The 25,633-nt window shown below is 42.5% G+C and overlaps 3 protein-coding genes and 1 long non-coding RNA gene across 9 annotated transcripts; 2 read left to right on the forward strand and 2 right to left on the reverse strand.

The window, feature by feature from the left end:
- Positions 1-529: 529 nt before the first annotated feature.
- dnajc14 (DnaJ (Hsp40) homolog, subfamily C, member 14) lies at positions 530-6,656 on the forward strand. 4 transcript variants are annotated; one of them, XM_030374101.1, is made up of 7 exons: positions 530-652; positions 1,545-3,074; positions 3,215-3,321; positions 3,614-3,733; positions 3,886-4,046; positions 4,177-4,279; positions 4,462-6,656. In XM_030374101.1, exons 2-7 carry the CDS (start codon positions 1,752-1,754, stop codon positions 4,763-4,765), a joined length of 2,118 nt encoding a protein of 705 aa, XP_030229961.1. In that variant the 5' UTR covers positions 530-652; positions 1,545-1,751; the 3' UTR covers positions 4,766-6,656. The 4 variants fall into 4 exon arrangements, with proteins under 4 accessions (XP_030229961.1, XP_030229962.1, XP_030229964.1 ...); XM_030374102.1 differs by having other exon boundaries at positions 1,579-3,074; XM_030374104.1 differs by having other exon boundaries at positions 532-637.
- A 991-nt stretch (positions 6,657-7,647) lies between these two features.
- On the reverse strand, positions 7,648-12,187 carry inpp1 (inositol polyphosphate-1-phosphatase). Of its 3 annotated transcripts, none has more exons than XM_030374108.1 (6): positions 12,096-12,187; positions 10,846-11,051; positions 10,697-10,757; positions 10,020-10,229; positions 9,662-9,833; positions 7,648-9,554 (listed from the first exon to the last, which is right to left on the reverse strand). In XM_030374108.1, exons 2-6 carry the CDS (start codon positions 11,047-11,049, stop codon positions 9,068-9,070), a joined length of 1,134 nt encoding a protein of 377 aa, XP_030229968.1. In that variant the 5' UTR covers positions 11,050-11,051; positions 12,096-12,187; the 3' UTR covers positions 7,648-9,067. The 3 variants fall into 3 exon arrangements, with proteins under 3 accessions (XP_030229968.1, XP_030229966.1, XP_030229967.1); XM_030374106.1 differs by lacking the exon at positions 12,096-12,187 and adding an exon at positions 11,465-11,711; XM_030374107.1 differs by lacking the exon at positions 12,096-12,187 and adding an exon at positions 11,438-11,687.
- Positions 12,188-13,155: 968 nt separating this feature from the next.
- LOC115557830 (uncharacterized) lies at positions 13,156-25,075 on the reverse strand. The gene is made up of 4 exons (XM_030375938.1): positions 24,163-25,075; positions 23,955-24,011; positions 15,555-15,629; positions 13,156-15,445 (listed from the first exon to the last, which is right to left on the reverse strand). The coding sequence occupies exons 1-4, from the start codon at positions 24,178-24,180 to the stop codon at positions 13,961-13,963; spliced, it is 1,635 nt and encodes a 544-aa protein (XP_030231798.1). The 5' UTR covers positions 24,181-25,075; the 3' UTR covers positions 13,156-13,960.
- On the forward strand, positions 17,449-21,351 carry LOC115557831 (uncharacterized). The gene is made up of 2 exons (XR_003979259.1): positions 17,449-17,567; positions 21,188-21,351. It is a non-coding gene; the product is annotated as an uncharacterized LOC115557831 (long non-coding RNA).
- Positions 25,076-25,633: the final 558 nt, after the last annotated feature.

Raw genomic sequence — 25,633 nt, forward strand, 5'->3', positions numbered from 1 at the left:
AAACCTTTGTATATGAGTAGGCGTACTGTACCTGTAAGACACGTGCCACGGTGGCATTTTGGGGACATTGCTAAGATTTTATTTTCCATCTGATTTCGTTGGAGATTCGCTGACGCAGTAAGGGGATCCCCGATATGATCGACAGTCCCTCCGCCCCTCCACTTCTCTTACACCACTAGCCTACACGTTTGAAATGTTGCGCGCGGCACCCATGTGTGAATTTTGGTTGAATCTTATAATAATATGTTGTTAAGGATCGAGCCGCATACGATTAGGTACATCCCAAAAGTTTGACGTGAAATTTCAAATGTAGTTAGTAAGCCTTCTTTATAGCTATAGCTCAATTGTGATCATTCGAGCATAATAAATATCGGCACGTTCATACGCATGAATCCATATTTAATGACCAACATTGAACAGTAGATGGTGGTAATGTGCGTGTTACTGATTGGAGAAGCCAAATCCAACATCTACATGCATTGACGTCCTCCCTCCACAGAGGCGACAGAGAGTAGTGACCGATATGAACCGTAGAAGAAGACCTGCGAGTAAACCAATATATGTAGAAGAAGAAGTAAGGAAAGTAAGAGAAAACAACATGGGACAGTGACAACCTAAAACAACCCGTCAATCGCATGTATGCTCCTCCAAGGTATCAATACCATCGAATGAATGAGAGTGCTGTGATGAATTTGCTAGATCCATTTAATTTCCTTTGCAAATGACTGATATCTCCGATCAAACTCGCTAACCTCACAGGAAGGGGAAGCAATGCTATCGTAGCGTTAGCTAGTTCTGGGTTGTTTACATCTGGCATGCCAGTTTGTTCGACGTAGACGTTTAATGGTCGCTTATATGGTTATGTTTGCTTGAGATACTACTGTGCTTCTCCGGGGATATCCAATCGTGCACCATCAAATGTACAACTGTCACACTTTGTTTAACACAACCATCTCTGCAAGGCTACTTTCTCGTCGGTCCTACCTGGCATCGCCTGGGCCAGCCGGGGCTGCTCTGCAAAGCTAGCCGTGGTTTGATTGAGGTGTCAGTTCACTCAATAACCATACATGGTGACCTATCACAAGGACAGCTTTTTTCTCTTTGCTTAAGTATGCGGTCCTTTGCTCATAGTTGCGGATGGTATTGGTCCGACCAGAGTCGTTTATCCCGATCTGTCAAAAGGTCTGAAGCAAATGCAAGTCGTCTTAATTGTTTGCTTAATGCTTCCTCATATAAATGGAAGATTGAAGAGTTTTCTGTCGGGTATCCGTTATGAGACCCTTGCAGAACGGTAGATTAAACGATTCTGTTAACTCAAACGCGAGATGTAACTGTTGATCTTTGACTATTTAAGAAAGATGCTTTTTTGATGAAAATCCAAAACAAATTTAATTGTCCGTTTAGTAAACTTTTTTGTTTTTTTCTTGGCTATCTGGACGTTTGGTCATGAGTTTTATAATATTACGCAGGTGAAAGAACATTCTTCAATGGTGATCTACGTTTTTTTTTGTTGTTTAGTGAAATAAATCTAACTATCATTCCAGGGGGCCAATGTGTGATGTGCTTCTGATTATCCAGGAAAGACCCAAACCTTGAAAGTGAGACGCAAGAAAAATGGGGTTAACCGTGACTTGCTTGTGCCTTACAAGAATTCGGAGAAGATATCGACTGAGAGAATGAATTTAGTCAATGATCTTTGATGAGATTCCATTCAATCTACACCTGGATCGAAAGAGCAAAGGTCACTGGAGATGGCTTCATCTGAGAGGGAGATGGATGGCATTACCGAGACTGAGGAGGAGAGTGCCGATGGCCCCCTGCTCTCTGGTGGCTCCTATTTGATGACCAGTACTAACCACTGGGAGTTCAGCGAAAGGGAGGGGGAACCCCACAGGGCACCCGTTGTGGAGGACATTACATCAGTTCTGGATTTCAATAACCTTCCGGACACCTCAAACCTAGCCATGCCTCGAGACTCAGGAACCGCTGAAGAAGAGACTGGCGAACACATAGAATCACACAGGGATGCAGACGATGAAGTCTTCAACATGTTAGGCCAACAACAAGGTGTGGATTATGCAGGTGTGGACACTCAGTGTATGGATGAAGAAGAAGAAGATGAGGAGGAAGAGGAAGATAGCCAAGGCGGAAGCCCAACTGAAAACGTAAAATCGCCACATATGAACGGCGACGCGGGTGGGAGGAGCTCGCAGGGGGTGGGGAAGAGATGTAGGTCCAGGAACAGTGGCGGGGGGTCGGTTTCTGAACCAAGTAGCCACAGCTCGGCCAGTTCTCTACTCTTTTCTTCCTTTCAAAAGGGTACTGTCATGTCCGGGGGTAGTAGGCACAAACAGAACCGCAGGCGCAACCACCAGCACCAGCAGGGGCGCGGCCGCCGGAGCCGGGGCCAGGAGCTGGTGCTGGCCGTCAAGGAGCTGCTGTCGGAGTCCCTTGGCACCTGGTGCCTCTCGTGCGTCCACATGGTGATCGAGCTCATCGTGGCGCTCACGCACCACTGCGGCGTCGGCGTGGAGACCGGGGGGATGACTCTGTACAATGTCGGCCTCCAGCTCCTCGCCAAGGTCACCGACGTCCCCGGGATGAAGGCGGACGCTCTGCGGGTCCTGGAGGGCGCCAGAGGCACCGCTGCGGGCGTCGTGGATAAGACGGTGCGGTCTGCCAAGTGGCTGAAGCAGGTGGCCACCACTAGCTTTGCCCTGGTTTGCGCCATAGTAATGCTGGCCTCCATGTGGGGAAAAAGTCTTCTGATCCGGGTGGGCGGAGAGAGGGCAAACCGGTGTTGGGCCGCATGCCAGGACTCCAGGCTCTGGAAGAGGGTGAACTCTTTGAGGGAGACGGTCAGAAACTGGTTTAGGAGAAAAGGACGGGTGCCCGTGTCCCTGCCGGACTCCCCTGGCCAATTGGGGAAGAGCCAGCCGGGCCAGGAGCTGGAGAGGCTGCTAGCCTTGGCTCAGGTACCGGAGGAGGAGCTTGACCCCTTCACTGTGCTCGGTGTGGAGGTCCACGCCTCTGAGGCGGAGCTGAAGAAGGCGTACAGGCAGCTGGCTGTCCAGGTGTGTGTGTGTGTGTGTGCGTCTGTCTATACGTGGTCCATCATCCAAAATGTTGTAATGTTGAAACCATGGTTGGGTAATATATAGTGTTGGAGTTATTCTCATTTGTTTATTGCTGTTCTTTCTACCCTGTGTGCTAGGTCCATCCAGACAAGAATAAGCACCCCCGTGCTGGGGAGGCGTTCAAAGTGCTCAGGGCCGCCTGGGATATTGTCAGTAACCCTGAAACACGGCGAGAGTACGAAATGTGAGTGGAAGGAAAAAGGAGAAGTTCGGCCCCACTTTATTTACAATTCTCTGTATTAAAGGTCTTGGATATTGTCAGAGATTCAACAAGAAAGCTTTGCTTCTATTAAAATTGATTGAGCACCCTGTCTTTTATTCACTGGTGCTTCTGAATTGCTTTGTCTTTCAAAAATCATTGCATAAACATGAAGTTATTCTCACCTCCTGAAGACAACCCCATATGTTTAACTTAGTGTTTCAAATTAATCGGATCAAATTAGCTGACTGATTAGCTGTTCATTTTTCTGACGCAGAAAGCGAATGGCGGCAACTGAGCTGTCAAAGTCCATGAATGAGTTCCTCACCAAACTGCAGGACGACCTTAAGGAAGCCATGAATACCATGATGTGTACCAAATGTGAAGGCAAGCACAAGTACGTCCCGCCCTCCGTCCATCTAACATACCCATCGAAGCATTGCTGGCTTTAGTACACAGGATAAATTAAACAATTTAGCGTGGCTATTGGCTCATTCATACCAGTCAAGTGACAAGTGAGCGCTGAAACATTGCTGTGTTTTTCTGCAGGCGGTTCGAAATGGACCGTGAGCCTTCTGAGGCCAGGTTTTGTGGCGAATGCAACCGTTTCCACAGCGCTGAGGAGGGAGACCTGTGGGCTGAGTCCAGCATGTTAGGCCTACGGATCACATACTTTGCCTTCATGGATGGCAAGGTCTACGACATCACAGGTGAACTTGATGGCAGAAGATGGTTGCCGTTGGAGCTTAACGAAATAAACGATAGCGTGGTATTTGAGTTAAACATTGCCGACAGCGGTGCGCAGTGTATCGCTTCACAGCCTTGTTCATTGTTTTACAGAGTGGGCAGGTTGCCAAAGGATTGGCATTTCGCCTGACACACACCGTGTGCCCTATCACATCTCATTCGGTTCCAAGAACACTGGCAGTGCTGCACGTCAGCGGTAAGGCCCACCTGGGAATGGTTGCAGTCGATCTAGGGTTACATGGTCATTTCATCATTGGCGGTCATGGGAGAGGGACCGTAATGTCTCCAGGAATGGACTTCTGTTAGTAGGATAACGTCCAGGCTGATGGAGGGGAGGTTTTTGTCCTCTAACTGCCGCTGTGTTTTCCCTACCTCCAGGACGCCCTCGGAGCCCGCCCCGGGTCCCAGTAACCCCGCCGACCTACAAGACCTCTTCAACCGCATCTTTCAAGGGGGACCGGCCGCCGACATGGCCGCCAACGGGGGGTTCTTTCCCCCGGGCCCACCTCCGCACCCCACCGGCCAGGGGGCGCCCCCGTTCCCTCCCCCGTTCTCCCCCCCGCCCGCACACGGTGGATTCTTCATGCCGGGCGCCCAGCGGCCGGAGGCCAGCGAGACATGTGCGGAGAGTGGCAAACCGCCGCGGAGAAGGAAAAAGGTCCGCAAGCCCTTTCAGAGGTGAAATCACATGACTGGTTTTATAGTTATCGACCTAATGGCAACAATGAGACGCGACACACACAGATATCACCCATGTTTGTCTCTTCATAAGCCCCCTTGGTGCGCCAAGATCGGCCCTTCGTGAGTTGAACTCAGGAAGATTCATGTGGGTAGAACCGTCTCTTTGACGGTCATTTCAACATCGGCCAAAAGGAGAGACCCGATCATGAAGACCAAATCGGAAAGAAGGCAAAGTATTAGGCGGGGAAGTATTGGAGAAATGAAGGCAACGGTGCTTTTAAAAGAAACATCCGTCATTACTTTATTATTTTGGGTTGTCTTTGGTCTTTAAGACGACTGTAGCCTTGAAATATATCAGAATGCTGTACAAGTTAATTTCCTGCCAAATTTTGCATTGCATGCACAATTGACTCACTTGCTTTTAAACTTTTTTTTTGTTTCTGCTGAGCTTTGCTTTTATGGTTCTGAAGGATAAAGCAAATCCCTGTTGGAGGTTGCGTTCTGGATCCCCTAAATCAAGAGATGATCTAGCTCGCAGTAATGTTTCAGTGATGCCTGGACCGGCAAATTTGAGAGTGGTCTGCTTTTGGACTATTTCCCCCACTACCCCTCGTTCAGTCCATAATTTAGTCACAACTGTCATTGGTGCAGAAATCAACCAAGAAGATAGGTCTGTTTCCATCTGCTGCAATGCAGCTTCAGAAAATATATTGTAATGTTTTGCATTACATAGATGTTTGAATATCTGAAAAAGCTCACTTATTCATACAACATTATCTAGGCATGCTATTGCAAACATCAGCCAAGGCGTCAAAATAACAGATGGGGATATTTGGCGATGAGATATCAGGCTGATAGTGTACCATTTCAACATGTTGCCTTCTGCGCTGACTGGTGACGGGAGGAGGGTTATCAACTAAACCTTTTAGTGATATTGATTTGTCTCACTTTGGATGGAAGAGAAGATTGCAACAGAATATTGGCACAAAGCTTCTCTTTATGTTCTGCTAAAGCGTTGAACTTGCAGTGAATTGACAAATGATTACTATTATTTTTGTATGCAGTGGGTGGCTCGGCCTGGGCTTGAGAATTGTAAAAAGGTTCTTAATACTTTGCCTGGTTCTCCGGAAGAATACATACAGATGGTTCTAGTGCAGTTAATCCTTGTTAGTCCAGATTCTAAATGCCCCCGTGTGCTACACTGGGGAACAAATGGAATGGATGGAAAACCTTGTTGGTAAAATGTATTTCAAGTAATACAAAACATGTTGGACAATTATGATTTGGCTTATTGACTTTTGTGACCTGGTCTTGATATTTAATATATAAATGTGCTTTGATTTGATCTTAATTTGATTGAATTTGTTTATTGAAACTCAAACCACTTAGGAAAACTGAAAACTTGTTAATCATATTACTGAATAAATCAATTTTTTTTTTATTCTTTTCTGACACATTGCAGAACACCGAATCCTCAAAAAAAATAATTGTAGACGTAATTATTACTAACAAAAAACTGAAAGGTAAAATATTTGTTTTTTTTCTGAAGTGCAAGCCCGTGTCTGCCTCTGATGTGGAACATTCAAACGGCAGGCCAGCAGCATTCCTTTTTCCTTTGTTCTCTTATTGAAAGGTAAACAACTAAAGGAATGATGTTGGCCTGCTCTCAGCTATTGTCTGTGGAGCGAGCAGCCCCAGGGCAGCTATGGACTCTGCATTGGCCCCCTGTGTCATGCACTCCTGTGAGGGTCAGATATTCGCATTGTTGTCAGGAAATTAAGAAAGTGGGGGATCCCGTTACACTTTAGAGATACATTCTGCTGACTAAAGCAACACAATTGCTTTGTTTTCATGTGTTTTTGATAACCGATTAAACCAAGGTAACAGTTGAAGCATCTGTCTGGCACTTCCCAAGATAGAAATTACATTGTCATTGTAGATTGTTTATTGGGGGACAATGGAAAACCGAATTATGCCGACAGCATTCTTTAACGGTTGTGTTCTGTTCCCTGCCCATGCTGCAGATGATTCACTAGGTTGTAATTGTGTGTGTGGGCAATTGTCACTTGCTTGCCTATTTGAACCCAATTTCGGTAAGGTCAGTTTCAGTTAGTCTGAGGCTGTAACTGTAGGCCTATATTGGTTGCAAAAACTGTCTAAATTGATGATTGGCAATGACTCGGTATGTAGACTTCTTTGTAGTGCCATCAAATTTAGTTTTTGGTCAAGGCATTAATATCTGCATATCATTACCTCACTGTGAAATGTGTTACAATACTAAAACTAAATTGCAATTTCAATCAGAGTAAGATAGTGAGCTAGTTAAGTTTGGGATTTGGCATGAAAAAGAAAAGCAACTTAACTCTTAATGAAGTTCTGTGTTGAATGAAACCCCACTTTTTTTCTACAGGATATTTTCTCTAAACATGATTAACTTGGTTTAATGAATAAGTTAGACACTTATCAATAACTTCTAATTTTGAAGTTGGACAACGCATGGTGGGAATGTTTTATTTTCCAAATTATTTTTAGGCCACCCAAAAAATTATGTCTGGGTTTGACTGAAAAGTACTCAATAGCCTCTTAATGCTTATTTATTTTTTCCTCCTTTACATAGGAGCTGGTTTAATTTTGGCGTTTTGTTTCTTAACAGCTGGAATAAGTTACATTTTTCTGCTGCTTCTCCAGGTATGGAATTGTCAGGACCTTCAAAGTCTTCTTGGACTGGACTATTCAACATGGCTTCCACAGATATTTCGTATTTGTACATTAAGATTATTATGGTTGAAGTAAAACAAATATATAGGGTATATCCAAGGCCAGACACAAAATAAAATGGGGTGAATGTGTATGTAAAAGTTATAACACATACACATACATAACTGATTTGTAGATTCAGAAGTTTTACTGAGAAATATTCCTAGACTTTAAACATGCACATAAAAAGGGGCTAGGTCACTGGAGTGCATTGGATGTGGTTAACCCAATCGGTACCCACAGCTTGGTTTTTCCTAAATTAAAACAATATGCAAAAAATAAATGCAAAAATCTGACAATCAACAGGAAGTGGTGTGCAGGCCTTTACAACACACCGACCACTTTGGTTAGGGAAGACGGTTTGGGTCGTCTTTTGCTGGAATTACATTTGATTTCTTTCACGTTCTCCGGTTTTTAAAATAAACGTAATTTGCCATTAAACCCCTGCTGTTTTTTGTGATCTATCGGTTTAAAGTTTGATATTTTTTAGCTCTTCTGAGTACACCATGTATAATTGCCATACTAAACAATTGACATCAATATAAAACAAATGCAATAGCAATCATGACATAGAAATAGCAAAAATGAACTGCATCTCCTTCAAAGGAACTGATACGCTTGCATAGGTCCGCTTTGAGGAAATCTGCTTGTTATCATTGAACAAGTCATAGTTTGGCCTGGTGCGGCTCTCCCGTCGTCGGACCTTCATTAAGCAGTGGGGCTACGGCCACAGACACAGACCAGGTCACCTCCTTTTCTCCTTAAAAGGAGTGTTTTCAGACAGCCACAGCCTTAACCAGACGCTGGCTGATATTGAGGTCACCTTGGCAGGGAAAACATGTGAGGTTTTTTTTGTCGGTTGAAATGAAAACAAAATCTATTTATAACTTGTAGATTATTGCGAGATTGCTAACCAAAACACCTGGCAGTTAGAAAATATAGATTAACCTTTGGTGACCGATAATTAGCCTCTCCACTGAGGGCTGATGAGATCTCTTTTCTGAGCTATGTAAGCCCATACCATTATATTGGTATTCAAATCAGTGGAGTGAAGTTAACAACGAAATGTAGGCTAGGATGTGGCCGTTCCGCTGAACCTGTGCTGGAAACACTCCCTTCTCTTCTAAGTGGAGGGCAGCACCTGAATTCTCAGCTGCATCTGCAATTACGGCCATCAGGGGATGGATACATGATGCCTAAATTTTTAGGAGTTGGAAGATATATCATGTATCACTAACATTTAACATATATTAAATAGTCATAACAGAGAGATGAAAAACAAATGTTGTGATATATATATAATATATTAAAAACTGCAAAGATGGCCGAAGATAACCCAAATACTGTATCACATAGTTCAACCGCCATTCATATAAACATAAGCATATCTGGTTCTGTATTAAATAATATAGAATATTTGCTTAAAATAAACCTACACCAAGCCATTCCCCTATCTTTTCTTCCCCAGAAATAGAAAACGCATATGGATATCATCTAAGCGACAGCTACGGTGCTTTGGCTCGTGCTACATCCACAGTTTCCGCCCCTACGGCTTGAGGTTGAGCGCCTCGATAGCAGTGCCGAGAGCCTTGCAGTCCAGGTAGGCCACCAGGCCTCCCTGGTTGGCCCAGCAGTCCGCTCCCTTGTTCTGGGTGCGGGGCTGGTGGTAGGTGAGCTGGGCCCCTCGGGGCTCCGGGGTCCCCAGGCTCTCTGTGTAGTCCACGATGCCCCCGCCCAGCGCCCGCAGCAGGGCGTGAGGGGCGCACGAGTCCCACTTGAAGGTGCTCCCCTCGGACAGGACATAGAGGTCGGCCAGGCCCAGGATCACACACAGGATCTTGTAGCCGGCCCCGGAGGCGTAGGTCACGTTGTCCGGCCCGCACAGCGAGGCCAGCGCCTTCTTCACCGCGGGCTTCTCGCTGGAGCTCAGCACCGCCCGCAGGCCTGTGCCCTCGGCTGGACTCTCAGGGAGGGATACGGAACACGCGCGCACACCTTCGCAGGACACACCCCAGAAATGCTTCCCTTGCCAGCTGTGATGAGCAGAGAGTGAAAAATATGCAGAATGAGTCTTTCCTTCAAATAGAGTTATAGCTGCATATTTTCAATGCGGTCCTCTTTGGGGTTATTCACGACTTACCGCCCTGAAGGATCTTTGTAGTTGAAAGGCTGGTTGATGACCCCCATGATTGGCTCCCCCGTGCTACGCAGGTAAACCCCGATCAGGACCAGGGCACAGTGGAGACCTGAGGGAGACAGGTGTCCCTCTTCCAATACCATCTCACGACCCTCAATGTACTGGCTGGTAGCGTCTTCATATCAAAACATGGGAAGAAAAAGTTACTTTTTATGTCACTCGTTTTTGTACCACTGGCTGTGGTTGTGTTATATGGTGTGTTTGATAGATTCTTCAGATGCCTAGCAGTTCCATTTTTTTTTTTACACAAAAAAGCCGCATACCAAAAGAAATACCGGTAAGTGGACTGACAACATTTTACCTATGGGGTCGATCCAGATTCCGAGCTCGGAGGGACTGTGCGGTATGCTCAGGTCTCCAGTGTTTTGGAGTGTGTTGTCCACGGCGGCCGGGTCCTGGTGGATGGCCTTGGCCAGCAGGGCCGCTGCAGTGGAGTCACCGTCCAGCACGGCCTCCAACAGCGCCGCCGTCTCCGTCTCCGACGCACACACCGTCACCACCACACTCTCTCCTGCAGGACATCAACACACACTCATTTAAAACATGACATGAGAGAGGATGGTAATACTGCTACTATTTAGTTTAGTTATTTCTCAGGCAAGATAATATAAAATACTGTGTGTCTTTACCTGAGCAGCCTGGGTCAAAAAAGTAAACGAAATGGTGATCGTCAATGATCACCATTAACTTCATTTTATTTATTTTTTTAGGTACATTTTTGTAAGGTTTGCGTAGAATTAGAAGTTATGAAACTTTGTAAATAGCTGTAAATAGTCAGGTTTCTTTACTTAAAGTACAGAAATGAATAAATAATTGTCTAGCGCGCCAAACTCCCCTCAAGTCTCACTAATTAGCCCATGCCTAGATCTTTTCAAAATATGTCAGATATTAAATGAAAGAAACTTTCTCAAAAGGTAATTCGTTTAAAATCTGGTTTAAATTTTCGTGAAATATTTTCAAGTGTAGTGAAATAATTACCAAGACCGTTTTCAAACTTGTTGGACTCTTCGCCTTGGATGAAACCGCCCATTTCAGGGAACTAGAGCAAATATATTAACATAAAGGTAAGATTTGATATTATCATGATATTATACAAACCCTTTGGCATATAGAGTAGGCCGTCCTACCTCTGCACCGACATAATGTCGGATCATCTCCTGTATCACCACGTCAGCAAGTGTCTTAAAGTCCTGGACAAATTTCTTGTTTTTATCATCTCCAGTCTTCTCTTGCACCAGAAGCTCAAAGAGCGGCGCTTCTTGTCTGCAGACCCGCGCCACATTGGCTGCTTTCTCTGCTACGCGAAGCAGCACTTTTAGTAGAGCAGCCATTCCTTGAATAAAAGATAGTCAAAGTTTTTTAGATAGGAGTGCTATGGCGCACTGAAAAGAGTGAGAAATGAACGAGGCGCATATTGGGTGACCAGAGAGTGAGGGAGTATTCTGGGACACACTGGAGTTAATTATGGTCTCGGGAGAAAACAGGGCATTTTTGGGTAGAAAAAAAAAAGTACTTGAGAGGTGTGGCCTGGACCTCTTAATTTCACAGCACACCGTTTCGCCAATTGCCGTATTGTTTTTTCACCTATTAGTATATATGTCACCTTCATCCGGGCCTAAACAGAGCTCATTGATTTCAGATGGTTGTTCCCAACAGCGATTACATAAAAGTCTTTATAAGATTACACGTGAAAGAATTGCATAATGTAGAAACCCATACCTTACTCGAGAATATAGGTTAACTTACTGCTGATCGTTTCCTCGTCGGACTGCAAATGATCGTATTGGAATCTTTTAATTCCAGTAAGCTTTCTCCCCCTGATTCCAACCCGCAGTCACGACAACGAAGTGACAAGCAGATATTAACAGGTTACAGACGTCTATAACCGCTCAAATAATAACAGTCGCCGGGCTACTTCAAGTTGTATTTCCTGATCGCGGCTGCACACGTCTCATTACGTCACATAGGGGCGGGCAGTGATTTGGAGGTTGATATTAAAAAGGTACAGTCGAGACAGGTCAAAAGACAAGCAGAACGGCGCCAGATGCGTCCGTTCCCCCCCGTCCCCCCCCTACCGACCCACAATTCATACATTCATCATTGATTGAGTCACAAGCCTTTTGAGTCACAAGAATATTGTGTCGAACATTAACACTATGAGTTCCTCAACCAATTTGTAAGTTTCAGTTCTCTCTTATAGGGCATTCGTCAAAGTGCATTGCAAGAAACACGTTTAAATTAACACAAACACACACAAATACGTGAAAAGTTACATGGAATAAAAGTATACATTTTAGATGAGAACCAAATCAATCAAACCCACAGAAAGAGATGAGGGCTCACTGTAGGCCTGCCTATATCTTGACGATTTATATACCTGATGTTGAGGATTGTATTAATCGCCGTCAGCAGGTTTCACCCTCATCCTGTGATTAATCCCACTCTGCATCGAACAATTAATGCGTTTTTATCTTCTTCCTGTATATGGCCCCTCCTTTTTCTCACAGCCCAACGACAGATTCCCCACCAACAACAGGTTTCCCACCCAACTAATCCTCAGCCTAGGGAATGTGGATTAACACACAACAACCCAGGGGAAAAAATACTATACTTTACTACAGCATTTACTACAGTATACTATATATTACTTTAGTAGCCTATACTATAATATACTACAATATAGTGTGGGATTTACTATAGTAATTTTCCAGACATTGTAGTGTACTATGGTAAATACTATAGTAAGTTACTACACAGTGTAGTATACTATAGATTACTATACTATACTACAATATAGTGTGGGATTTACTATAGTAATTTTCCAGACATTGTAGTGTACTATGGTAAATACTATAGTAAATTACTACACCGTGTAGTACACTATAGATTATTATACTATACTACAATATAGTGTGGGATTTACTATAGTAATTTTCCAGACATTGTAGTGTACTATGGTAAATACTATAGTAAGTTACTACACAGTGTAGTATACTATAGATTACTATACTATACTACAATATTGTGTGGGATTCACTATAGTAATTTTCCAGACATTGTAGTGTACTATGGTAAATACTATAGTAAGTTACTACAAAGTGTAGTATACTATAGATTACTATACTATACTACAATATAGTGTGGGATTTACTATAGTAATTTTTCAGACATTGTAGTGTACTATGGTAAATACTATAGTAAGTTACTACAAAGTGTAGTATACTATAGATTACTATACTATACTACAATATAGTGTGGGATTTACTATAGTAATTTTTCAGACATTGTAGTGTACTATGGTAAATACTATAGTAAGTCACTACAAAGTGTAGTACAGTATACTATAGTTAACTATAATATACTTTTTTTAATATATATTTTCATTATTCTGTGAAATGTGAAACATAAGCCAAATATTTGTATTATGTGGAGATTTTATTGTAGAAACATAAATCACACATAAATATAAAACATAATGCACAACATGCATAGGCTACAACAGCCAGAATATAATAACAATGAAAGAGAGTACAATTGAAGCCTTACTAACTTTAAACATTTTCTAATACAGGCATCTTGATAAGAATAATTGACTCATCATGTACGTAGCAAAAGCATTTGCACAAAATATCATTAGGTTTGCAAAGAAGTATTTCATGGGTCTTTCTGAACATCACAATTTGCTTAGCAGTATTCACCTTAGCGAAATCATCATAAATTCTTAATTGTCTGGAATCCTTTTTTTATCTAAAAATGTGTAGGTACACCTCTTCACACTTGCATGCTGATAAGCCACCACAATTGAGATTACAAAGTAGTATGGATTTAATGCTACCATGCTCTCCGTTTTTTAGAGCCACACAAGTTTATTTTGCGTTTAAAATTTGCTGCATACATTTCAGTGGTGTATAAAGTGTGGTTGATGAAACATCTCTTGAATTCTTTGACATTGGCCGCTATATAATTTCCAAACAGAATGGACTCCCCCACTGTAATTACTCTTGTTGTGTAATTCCCGACAACCCGAGCACCACTACCTACTTTGTATGATTTTAACACTGTATTGTCTTTTTTAACAAGTTTGTTGAAAATATCACAGACATCATCACTGGCATTGTTGAATAATTCAGTGTGGTGCATTAGTGTTTTTGTGTTAAAAAATCTCTTAAAAATGTGTTCAGGGACTGCCTGTGTACCATTGAACATTTCAAGAAGAGTGCCAATTGTGTCTTCATAAACAGATCAAGAGTTGGCCCACAGCGGACCCCACATGTCAACTGCGTTGCTAAGATGGGTTAAGAAGTGAACATTATAAGCTACATAACATTTTCCATAAAGCTCTTGTACCTCGACAACAAAACGCGTAAGACAAGAGGAAGCATGCAAAAGATCAGCTTTTTGGATATGATCCTGGAGGAGTGTGTAGATGGAGAAGACAAGTAATAGCCAGTGATTATAATAAACCGGGGGTAAAACTGTTTTTAAAAGAATGGGGGAATAAAAGAAAAGAAATGCCCTCCATTCAGATGCCTTCCAATAGTGTCTCTCGGACAATGACCTTGGACATCTTTTGACTTCATGTGGTGGGTGTATGGTGAGGAGAGAACTGTAAATCTGTTGGATTATTTTCGGTTGTAAATAGAATGGCAAAGCAGAGTTTTTTGAATCACACCAAATACTGACAAATTGTTTTGTTACACCAAGGCAAACACTATGCATATATTCTGGGACAAAATGTTTGATAATGTCGAAATTAGGAAGTAGCAGCAGTTGACTAGGTCCCTTAACCCCATTAACATCTGTGTCTGATTGTATTGCAGCAGATGCCTGATGGGTAGTCTGATCATGTGTTCTTAGTTGAGGATACTCAGTAGAGTGAGGATATACACGTGTAAACCCTTTTCCCTTTGGTTCTATTTCTCCCATATGCAGACAAAACCCACACCCATATCTGCCGTTAAATTGTTTCATGTCCTGTACCATGGCACGGGCTGGCGCATCACATATGCAGACACCTGGGGCAACTTTTGTGGTGTGTTTATGACCAGTGTTGTCATGCCAAGAAAACCCTTCTGTGAGTAGCTCTTGTAATTCCTCGACAAATGGCCTTAACAGTGTTGGCATTTCGGGTTTAGAACTAAACCAAAGGGAATGTAGAAGAGCATACCTTCCACGGATAGTAGATGGAAGTTCATTGACTGTGCAGATAATTGGCCAAACTGAGTAATTGGATGATTTAAAAACTGAAGCCCCATCAATATTAAATGAAACTGAAATGTTGTCAAGGGTATCAACAAAGGTTTTAAGTTTTGAGGTGTACATATTTCCACTGTAAATGTCCCCCATGCCCATATTTGTTTGGTTGTCGTTTAAGAACTTGTAGAAAGTAGTGTTTTGGAAGAGCTCCTTCAGTTGTTGCCGTAAGGGCATTACGAGAAAATAATACCCTTCAGGGGTAAACATCTTACCTATATATTGCGAGCAAATTTTACAGTAATGGTGAATTTCGAATTGTTTTGCCAAATTAAAGAAAGATTTGTCAAATTTACTTGTGGGGGCACATCCAGGTGCTACAATATTTAAAAGATCCAACAAATCTTTTAATCCACTGCAACTAATGCTGTGCTTCAAGATGAAGGCCAGAATAAGGCACAGTAGCTGTCCACGGTTAATTGATGCACCAGAGTAGATGGCATGCTCTTGGATTTCAGGATCGTTGAAGATGTTCTGTGCAAAGAGATGCAGACAGAAACAATGCATTGCATTTCGTAACTCATGATTTTATTGTCGTTAGTTCATCACACAGAATAACATCTCCAATCACAAAAATACTCACTGTGAAACACTGCTCATCGTCATCCATTTCAGTGGATTCTGTTTCATTTGTTCGATCCTCTGGTGTCAAGTCGGGCTGTGTTAAATTGAAAATGAGTGTCAAAGTTCTGTGCATGTTCAGACCCAGACCACAGTTCTCGAGTTATTACGATAAGTGGTCGAGTTGTAAAAAAAAAAGCCAGGGGGGATGGTGGATATTAACTTGTAGGGACAGATCATTTGTGATGATGACAGCATATGGTGGGAGAACAACGGTGTGATAATAATAATAATAATAATAATAATTATTATATTATTATATATTTTTGGGGTTAACATAAGAGAGATGACAACTGTCATGTCATCGCTCTCATTTTATCCCCAAAAACGCAGCTGATCGGACGCATCACACGCATCACATTTAAGGATATTAAAAACTGATTCTTATTCTTCAAAAATTAATTCGGCAGAGAAGGGAGACTAGCGTTAAACACGGGTTGGAATGAAAGGGAAGCGATGTCTGAGATGCAGAGAGAGGTTCACGCTATTATGCCGCTTTTCCACTGCATGGTACTAGCTCGAAACGACTCGACTCGACTCGACTCAGCTCGCATTTTTTGCGTTTCCACCGCGAAAACATGGTACCTGGTACCTGAAGTGGCTGCTTTTTCTAGTACCGCCTCGCTCTAGGTTCCAAGTAGTCTCGCAAAGCCAGACCAAACTACAGCAAGTAGTATCAGTGGCCGGCCGTCTGCCGACGTCACCTTTTAGCACCGGCTCAGCCGCTTGGAACCTAGAGCAAGGCGGTACTATGCCGCTTTTCCACTGCATGGTACCAGCTCGACACGACTCGACTCGACTCGACTCAGCTCGCATTTTTTGCGTTTCCACCGCGAAAACATGGTATCTGGTACCTGAAGTGGCTGCTTTTTCTAGTACCGCCTCGCTCTAGGTTCCAAGCGGCTGAGCCGATGCTAAAAGGTGACGTCGGCAGACGGCCGGCCACTGATTGGCCAGAGAGTGTGACGAAGTCACGAGAGCGACATGGCAACCATGCTGGTAACAGCCATAGCAGCGCCGCAGCCAACATATTCCACTTCTTCAACTTCTTCAACATGCAGTAGTAGTAGTAAATAGTAGTAATGTTATCGATGTCCTCCATTGTTGTTATGTGGGTTCTGTCCATGTGTGGGTTGCGTAGGTGTTGTTTGCGTCGCGTACAAAAATACGTCACGGCCCTTTCGAGCATCCGACCCCGCCCACGTCCAGGAGGTACTATTTGCGGTGGAAAACGACCCGTGCTGCTACCGTGTCGAGAGTCGTGTCGAGTCGAGTCGAGTCGAGCTACATGTGCGGTGGAAAAGCGGCATTAGTGTCTGTCTCGTACGGTGTGGAATGAGAGCTTGTGAAGGCACTATTGCGCAAGTACGCCTGCGTGCTTGCGCAATAGCATACTGCCCGACAAGGCAGTATCGCTGTCAAATCTGTCCCTGGGAAAAGTATATCGTTGCACTAGGGTTGCCGCGGTATACGGTATTACTGATGTTAGCGGTGTTCAGACCCGGCGCCAAGGGCGGGCCAGACCGGGCCGGGCCCGCCCATTTGGTGTCTTTGCCCCCCCCCCCCCCCCCCCGCCCATTTGATGTCTTAATAAAAATAATTAAAAATAAAATGTATTTTACTTTATTTTATTTTTTAAGCTAAGATATATATGATGTCAGATACTATTTCAGATCTCAAAAAATAATTGTTAAACTAAATAAAAAATGTGTAGAAAATAGAGACTGTGATTGACATGTGTGTAAACCTATCACTATTCAGAATGCGTCACACGGAACGACAGCGTTAAGCGGCAAATTCAAATCAGTAGCTTTTGAAAATGGATATCAGACGCTGGTTAAAAACGAATGGAACTTATCCGGAAAAAAAACCTGCAGTTACAGTTAGTAAGCCTAAAGTTAGCTTAAACCCTGACCGGGCTGAGCCTCTTGCTGGAGCTGGATTTTCCCGTCTCCAGCTTTACTAGCATCAATCGGTGAGTTAACTATTTTCATTATGATTACATGTCACGCTGTTCAATCAGTGTTGCAGAGAATGGGGTTGTTGCAGGAGGAGAGACCTATTGTGGGAGCAGATAGGCAAACACTGTTGATTCGCTTTATTTTTTATCTCATTTCATGCGCATCAGCCTGCTAGGCCTACTTGCTCCGTGTGTGTTTGCAGGAGCCGCGATAACTCCTCATCCAAACAGAGGATGGTGGAAAGTACCGGTATTCTCCGTTTCATAAGACTACTCATATTAAATTGTAACGATTTTAAAAAGAGAACAGTTAGTCTAAAACAGTTAACCAGTGTTTAACATAGGCAGTGGACAAGATGACGATCAGCGTTTTTTTCTCCCCTGCTCACAGCTTCTCTCTCAAAATAAAATCTAATAAAATCAAAAAAAATCTCCCAGCTCATAAAAAATAATTTTTGCCTCGTCCACTTATTTTTAGGGGTCCAAGCCAACAGGTTGGATCCCTATTGTTTTTGTAAGGATTTTTCTTATTAGGGGTCCAAGCCAACAGGTTGGATCCCTATTGTTTTTAGGGGTCCAAGCCAACAGGTTGGATCCCTATTGTTTTTGTAAGGATTATTATTATTATACTTCCCATCTAGAAGTGGTACCACAGCCCAAACAGTAAATGGTGCACACGCGCCAATTGCATCACTAGATCCAGGTCCGTGAATACTACGCAGACGACCAAATCCAGACACGCCGGCCACTAGGTGGCGCTATACCAAGGAAAGACGCGTTTGGGGCTATAACTCCCACACCGAACCTCCCACAGTCAAAAACTTGTACCCACTTATTCACTGGAGTCTGCTGCATCTTTTGGCATAGGCCACGCCCATTTGCGTCTAGAATTTTTTTTCGCAAAATCGCAAAAACCGCAAAAGTGTTTTTTCCATACTCCTCCCACATTTCTCGACCAATCAACACCAAACTTTGCACACGACATCTTCAGACGCACACGAAAAGAAAAACTCAAACACTTTTTGATCCGACCTTCGATTACGAAACGGTAGCGTTTTGAATATTTGTTTATAAGCTAAATTAGACGTGGAATATCAAAAATCCAAAGAAATCCAAAATTAGACATCGGATCAAGTCCAATTTTTTGAGACATGTCGATGCTCCACTTAATGGCGTTCGATAAAAAAATCGGAAATTTTCGCCATAAGGGGGCGCAATAAACGAGGAAATTGTATATCTTCTCATTTGCCAGAGGAATGTTCTTCAAACTCAAGGGAAACCATCAACGGGCAATCCCTAGTCTATATAGACAATATGGCCAAGAATTATTAATGTGGGCGGGAGTTATTTGGAAAAGGAAAATTGTCTTTGGAAAAATTCGCCACAAGGGGGTGCAAAAAAACGATGACATTGTCTATCTCCTATTTGGCCAATGGAATGTTCTGAAAACGCGTTTCAGGCTATAACTCCCACACCGAAGCTCCCACAGTCAAAACCTTTATATCCACATGTTGTTCACGGTAGCGTTTTGAATACTTGCTTCGCGTTGTGCCGGCGAAACGCACATTTCTTGTCGCGTTGTGCCGGCGAAATGCACACTTCTTGGACCCCTGCATAACTGCTTGCAGTTCTAGTTGTTCTTCCTATTATTATTATTCCCAGCTAGAAGTGGTACCACAGCCCAAACCGTAAATGGGGCCGACACGCCAATTGCATGACTAGATCCAGGTCGGTGAGGTGACGGCAGACGACAAAATCCAGACATGCCGGCCACTAGGTGGCGCTATACCAAGAAATACGCGTTTGGGGCTATAACTCCCACACCGAACCTTCCACAGTCAAAAACTTGTACCCACATATTCACTGGAGTCTGCTGCATCTTTTGACATAGGCCACGCCCATTTGCGTCTTTAATTTTTTTTCGCAAAATCGCGAAAACCGCAAAAATGTTTTTTCCCTACTCCTCCCACATTTCTCGACCAATCAACACCAAACTTTGCACACGACATCGTCAGACGCAAACGAAAAGAAAAACTCAAACACTTTTTGATCCGACCTTCGATTACGAAACGGTAGCATTTTGAATATTTGTTTATTAGCTACGTTTTACGTCGAAACGCAAAAATTCAAAAAATACCAAAATTAGACATCGGATCAAGTCCAAATTTTAGACACATGTCGGTGCTACCCTTAATGCCGTTCAATAAAGATTTCGGAATATTTCGCCATTAGGGGGCGCAATAAACGAGGAAATTGTATATCTTCTAATTGGCTAAAGGAATGTTCTTCAAACTCAAGGGAAACCATCAAGGGGCAAACCCGATTCTATATAGAAAATATGGCCAAGAATTATTAATGTGGGCGGGAGTTTTTGGCAAAGGAAAATTGTCTTGGGAAAATTTCGCCAACAGGGCGGCGCCAAAAAACGACGACATTGTCTATCTCCTATTTGGCCAATGGAATGTTCTGAAAACGCGTTTTAGGCTATAACTCCCACACCGAAGCTCCCACAGTCAAAACCTTTATATCCACATGTTTTTCAGGGTAACGTTTTGAATACTTGCTTCGCGTTGTGCCGGCGAAATGCACATTTCTTGTTATTATTATTATTATTCCCGGCTAGAAGTGGTACCACAGCCCAGACCGTAAATGGTGCCGACACGCCAATTGCATGAATAGATCCAGGTCCCTGAAGACTATGCAGACGGCAAAATACAGACACGCCGGCCACTAGGTGGCGCTATACCAAGGGAAAACGCGTTTGGGGCTATAACTCCCACACCGAACCTACCACAGTCCAAAAACTTGTACACACATATTCACTGGAGTCTGCTGCAACTTTTGGCATAGGCCACGCCCATTTGCGTCTATAATTTTTTTTCGCAAAATCGCGAAAACCGCAAAACTGTATTTTCCCTACTCCTCCCACATTTCTTGACCAATCGACACCAAACTTTGCACACGGCATCTTCAGACGCACACGCATAGAATTGATAGACACTTTTTTGATCGGACATTCGACGACGAAACGGTAGCGTTTTGAATATTGGTTTATGAGCTAAATTAGACGTGGAAAATCAAAAATCCAAAGAAATGCAAAATTAGACATCGGAACAAGTCCAAATTTTACAGACATGTTGGTGCTAACCTTAATGTCGTACGATAAAAATTTCGGAAAATTTCGCCATTAGGGGGCGCAATAAACGAGGAAATTGTATATCTTCTAATTGGCCAAAGGAATGTTCTTCAAACTCAAGGGAAACCATCACGGGGCAAACCCGAGTCTATATAAAAATTATGGTCAAGAATTATTAATGTGGGCGGGAGTTATTTGGAAAAGGAAAATTGTCTTTGGAAAATTTCGCCACAAGAGGGCGCAAAAAAACGACGAAATAATACATCTCCTAATCGCCAATGGAATGTTCTGAAAACGCGTTTTGGGCTATAACTCCCACACCGAACCTCCCACAGTCAAAACCTTTGTATCCACAGATTCACTGGAGTCAGCTGCATCTTTTGGCATACGCCGTTTCTCAGTTTCGAACACATGCTTCGCGTTGTGCCGGCGAAATGCACACTTCTTGGACCCCTGCATAACTGCTTGCAGTTCTAGTTTTTATTTGTTTCCTTTACAGGACCACTTTCAGAACTGAACAGGGTTTCCCGTGCATCCTTTTTCCTCTCCACACAAAGTTCAACGTTCTCTCTCCCATTGCACACACGCATGCCCCGGCCGCTCCCGAGAGCACAGAGAGTGAACCGATAAAAAAATAAAAATAAACACAACTTGTTATGGTAATTGTTTTGGTTTTTGTCGCTCATTTCCTACAAATTCTGGTGAAAAGAGACGAAGTCTGTTCACATGCGACAATGTTTTTGCCGAGCACATGATTCAATGTTGCGAATGTTTTGTATGTTTGTTTATTTGCGCACACAATGCAAATGTGATTTATATTTGGCTGTTTGTGTGTGTTAATGTGTATTATTTGCCAGCGGCGTGCGTTAATGCTGTTGGCCATGCATGCTGCTGTGGACTGTCGCAATTGAGTTTTTTGTAGGCTACACCTGTCTGTCATAATATTGATGCGGGCCCTCCCACAAAATCGACGTGCCCCCTGTATAGATTTGCTCTGGCGCCGGGTCTGGCGGTGTTGATGACACACCGGCAACACAGTTATTGTTATTTATTTTTTTCCAGTAATAAAAAAAAAAATCTGTAGAAAATTAATAATATAATTAAGAAAATATTTTTTTTATAATAATAGATAGATATGATAATAGATAGGCTACCTAATAAACCGTTGGAACACACAAGACCGGTAGCAACGCCGGTAAATAAACCCCGCGAAGCCCAATTCTATGGAGTCAGTTTCCTGCCATAATTCAAACCTGAAAAAAAAAGTTTCAAAGGCTTGTAAGTCTGGGTTTGAAAACTCAACACCTTGTAATAAAGGTTTTGCAACACTGAAAAAAGAGATTATAACCTGAAAAAAACTAAAACTAAAATTCAAACATCTGTAAACATGATTTTGTGTTCTATTTTATCTTCTTCATCATTTTCACCAACACATTTTCAAAGTTCAAACAATTTCACCAGCGCATTTGCAGAGTTTCAAATGTGGCACTGTTCTAACAGTGTATTTCACGGTTGCCCGGTTTTGAAACCTTGTAAATGGGATTCTGCAACCAGGTGTTCATACATTGAGAAATACGTTTTGAAAGGTTGAATATTTAGTTTTAAAAACTTGTAAAGGTGTACGTTAACGACATTACAACGTATTTTTTCAGAACTGACTTTTCAGCACCGACTTTTCAGAGATTTGACCACGCAGGCGCAAGCTTTGAGTCACGTGAATATTGGCAGTGTTCTGACGCCACTCGTTTTGAAACTCCTGACAGTCGAATCTGAAAACGTTCCTGGGGGCCGGACCATTTAGCTCTAAACCTATTGGTTGCTCTCGGCTGACGTACATTCCAATCACATGTGCCGTTCACCGGGCTGTGCGTGATTGACAGTGCTCTGCCGATGACACAAATAACAAGCGACTTTCGCGGTTGATTTTGATTTCCATTTTCTGGAACCATGGCTGTTTCCCAAAGTGAAGGCTGCAGCCTTGCTAGGACGCGTCCTTGCTAGTCGCGTCCTATGGAGATGAGACTCTGGTTCCAGAAAATGGAAAATCAAAATCAACCGCGAAATCAACCCGTTGTTATTCGTGTCATCGGCAGAGCACTGTCAATCAAGAACAGCCCGGTGAACGGCACATGTGATTGGAATGTACGTCAGCCGAGAGCAACCAGGTTTAGAGCTAAATGGTCCCGCCCCCAGGAACGTTTTCAGATTCGACTGTCAGGAGTTTCAAAACGAGTGGCGTCAGAACACTGCCAATATTCACGTGACTCAAAGCTTGCGCTCAAATCTCTGAAAAGTCAGTGCTGAAAAGTCAGTTCTGAAAAAATACGTTGCAATGTCGGAAATGTACACCTTTACAAGTTTTTAAAACTAAATAATTCAACCTTTCAAAACGTATTTCTCAATGTATGAACACCTGTTTGCAGAATCCCATTTACAAGGTTTCAAAACCGGGCAACAATGAAATACAACGTTAGAACAGTGCCAGATTTGAAACTCTGCAAATGCGCTGGTGAAATTGCTTGAACTTTGAAAATGTGTTGCTGAAAATGATGAAGAAGATAAAATAGAACACAAAATCATGTTTAGAGATGTTTGAATTTTAGTTTTATTTTTTTTCAGGTTATAATCTTTTTTCAGTGTTGCAAAACCTTTTTTACAAGGTGTTGAGTTTTCAAACCCAGACTTACAAGCCTTTGAAACTTTTTTTTTCAGGTTTGAATTATGGCAGGAAACTGACTCCATACAATCCCTACGAGAGCTCACGCGCTGCCAGACGCTGTCACTGAGTGTGAGAGGAGAGTTGACGGAGAAGATGGCGGTTGACCTATAGTTTCAAAGTTTATACCGTTTATACTACCGTTTATATACTGTAATACCGGTGTTAACACAAGTGTATTACTCGGTGTGAAATGTCCACACCGCGGCAACCCTACGTTGCGCCGAATTGAAAAAGGAAACCGCTATAATGAAGTAGCGGTAATGTTTCCACATTAACGGATAAAATAAAAGATTGATGATTTTGATCATTTTAATTCCAAAGGGGGATGCCATCCCCCCTCAACTCGAGTGCTGATTACGATAGGCCTATATTGTATTACATACAAATATGTTATGTTTCTAATTTTAGTAAAAGGTTCGACACACAATTAACATTACTTATAAAGTAGGCTACTCAATCATCAATGCAGAATTCTGTTATAAAGTCTTATATGCCACTCCGTTCTCCCTATTTCAACTAGGTGTGTTTGCGTTTTGTGTGTACACACTTGCTCAACGTGGTCTGGTAGATCATCATGGAATTCAGCTTCATCTGAAGAGTCAATCTGGAAAAGCCAAATTTACCAATGAGATTAGGATACCCACAGCAAATAGAAAGTAGCTGTTTGTGGCAGCTTGAACTTAAATTACAATTGTACAGTTATCATTTCTTAAAATCCATTCTCTTAATTAACTTTGTGTTTAGTGTGTACACACCATAGACTGTGTATTCATTTGTTCATCAAGGTCTCCGTCCTCAGAGAATTCAGCTTCAAATTAAGGCCTTGAATCAATCTGGAAGCCAGTGGACAAATAAGAGGTTATTAGCTGTAGGGAATTACTTCGACAAAGTGTTGCAAGGAGGCGCTCTTATTCCAGTTTTTCTTACCTCCTCGGTCGAACTTGCTGGCCGTTCCTCTGTTCTCAATTGACTTCTGTACCATCTTGTAGTTTTTGGCACAGGTATAGAAAAATCTGACAAATATCGTTTATCATTTCGTGACATTTTGCAGTTAGATGACTGTCAATGCAGACAAATTTAAACTGAAAACAACAACTGAACAACTGAAAAAGACAACTGTAAACCCACGAGCGTCTCACGCGCTGCGAATGCGGTTGTAAACATGCTACGCATTCGCAGCGCGTGAGACGTCCGTTGAATATTTGACAGTCGAGTCGTGAGTTTTAGTCGTGAGTTTGCTACGGAACAATAAAGAAAATGGCAAAATATGCACTATTTGACGTTCCGGATGAAGGGGCTGTGGACATAGGCGAAATATCATGGGTGGTAGGCGAAGTAAATTTAAAAGATCCTTTTGTAACGTATAAAGTTAATTGGCCAAACAAGGGAAGGATTGTGTCATGTCCAGGACGGATTATATCAGTCAGTGGTAAGTAACACAAGTTTTTTTCTCCTTTGACTATGTATACATAAAATATGTGCATAAGTACATACACATGGTAATATTTCAAATATCACGGTAAACGTTTTTGTTTCAAAAACGTTGTTAATTGTTAGAGAGATACTTCACCGGTGGGAATATGAAGGTTTTATGAATTAAATAATTCAATGTATTATAAATGTGAAAAAAAAATTGAAATCGGTTCATCCTAGCCTGAAAAAAGGCATAAAGAGTGTTTTCATGGTCTCTCTGGCTCAAAGTAAGAAAACCTCCAACTACCACAGTGCATTGCGCTCGCTGCCCCGCCCACCTGACCGGTCTCCCGTCCCCCTCATTCCCCCTCAGTACGCGAGCTCCCGCCCCCTCTCATTCCTTATTGGTGGAAAAATTTGACACTAAAAGTGTGTTGTAGTTCTCGGCCCTTCACGCGGGACAAGAGGTTTCTCCCGAAATGACGTCAAACGCGTCATTTGACATCATTTCGGGAGAAAATTAGATGAGAAATAATGGGCCAAGGGGAGGCTGGTTTAGACTGATATTTATTTATATATGTATTTATATTACGATAGCGATTTTATAATGATAGAACGCCGGTTCTAAATGGGTGAAGTATCCCTTTAAATTAAAATCGTTGAAAAACTAAACTTCATTATGATTTAAAGGATCCTCAGTTAAGTCAATGTAAGAAGAAGAAGAGAAAAAACACAGGTCTTAACGTCTTAATGGAACTGGAAAAGCAAGGTATTGGTGCAGTGATGTACAAATATTCACCGTTTGGAAGTGCT

This window comes from Gadus morhua, chromosome 13, assembly GCF_902167405.1.
Source record: "Gadus morhua chromosome 13, gadMor3.0, whole genome shotgun sequence".
Taxonomy (NCBI): domain Eukaryota; kingdom Metazoa; phylum Chordata; class Actinopteri; order Gadiformes; family Gadidae; genus Gadus; species Gadus morhua.

Excerpts from the sequence above, each read along its gene's own strand:
- LOC115557830 (XM_030375938.1), bottom strand. Across the intron at positions 15,630-23,954 it reads TACCAGACCACGTTGAGCAA|CCCGACTTGACACCAGAGGA; the intron begins GTGTGTACACAC and ends AATTTAACACAG. Across the intron at positions 15,446-15,554 it reads ACGATGAGCAGTGTTTCACA|AACATCTTCAACGATCCTGA; the intron begins GTGAGTATTTTT and ends CTCTTTGCACAG.
- inpp1 (XM_030374108.1), bottom strand. The coding sequence starts at position 11,049 with ATGGCTGCTCTACTAAAAGTGCTGCTTCGCGTAGCAGAGAAAGCAGCC. Across the intron at positions 10,758-10,845 it reads GACATTATGTCGGTGCAGAG|TTCCCTGAAATGGGCGGTTT; the intron begins GTAGGACGGCCT and ends TATTTGCTCTAG. Across the intron at positions 9,555-9,661 it reads TACAAAGATCCTTCAGGGCG|CTGGCAAGGGAAGCATTTCT; the intron begins GTAAGTCGTGAA and ends TGCTCATCACAG.
- dnajc14 (XM_030374101.1), top strand. The coding sequence starts at position 1,752 with ATGGCTTCATCTGAGAGGGAGATGGATGGCATTACCGAGACTGAGGAG. Across the intron at positions 3,322-3,613 it reads ACACGGCGAGAGTACGAAAT|AAAGCGAATGGCGGCAACTG; the intron begins GTGAGTGGAAGG and ends TTTCTGACGCAG. Across the intron at positions 3,734-3,885 it reads AAATGTGAAGGCAAGCACAA|GCGGTTCGAAATGGACCGTG; the intron begins GTACGTCCCGCC and ends GTTTTTCTGCAG.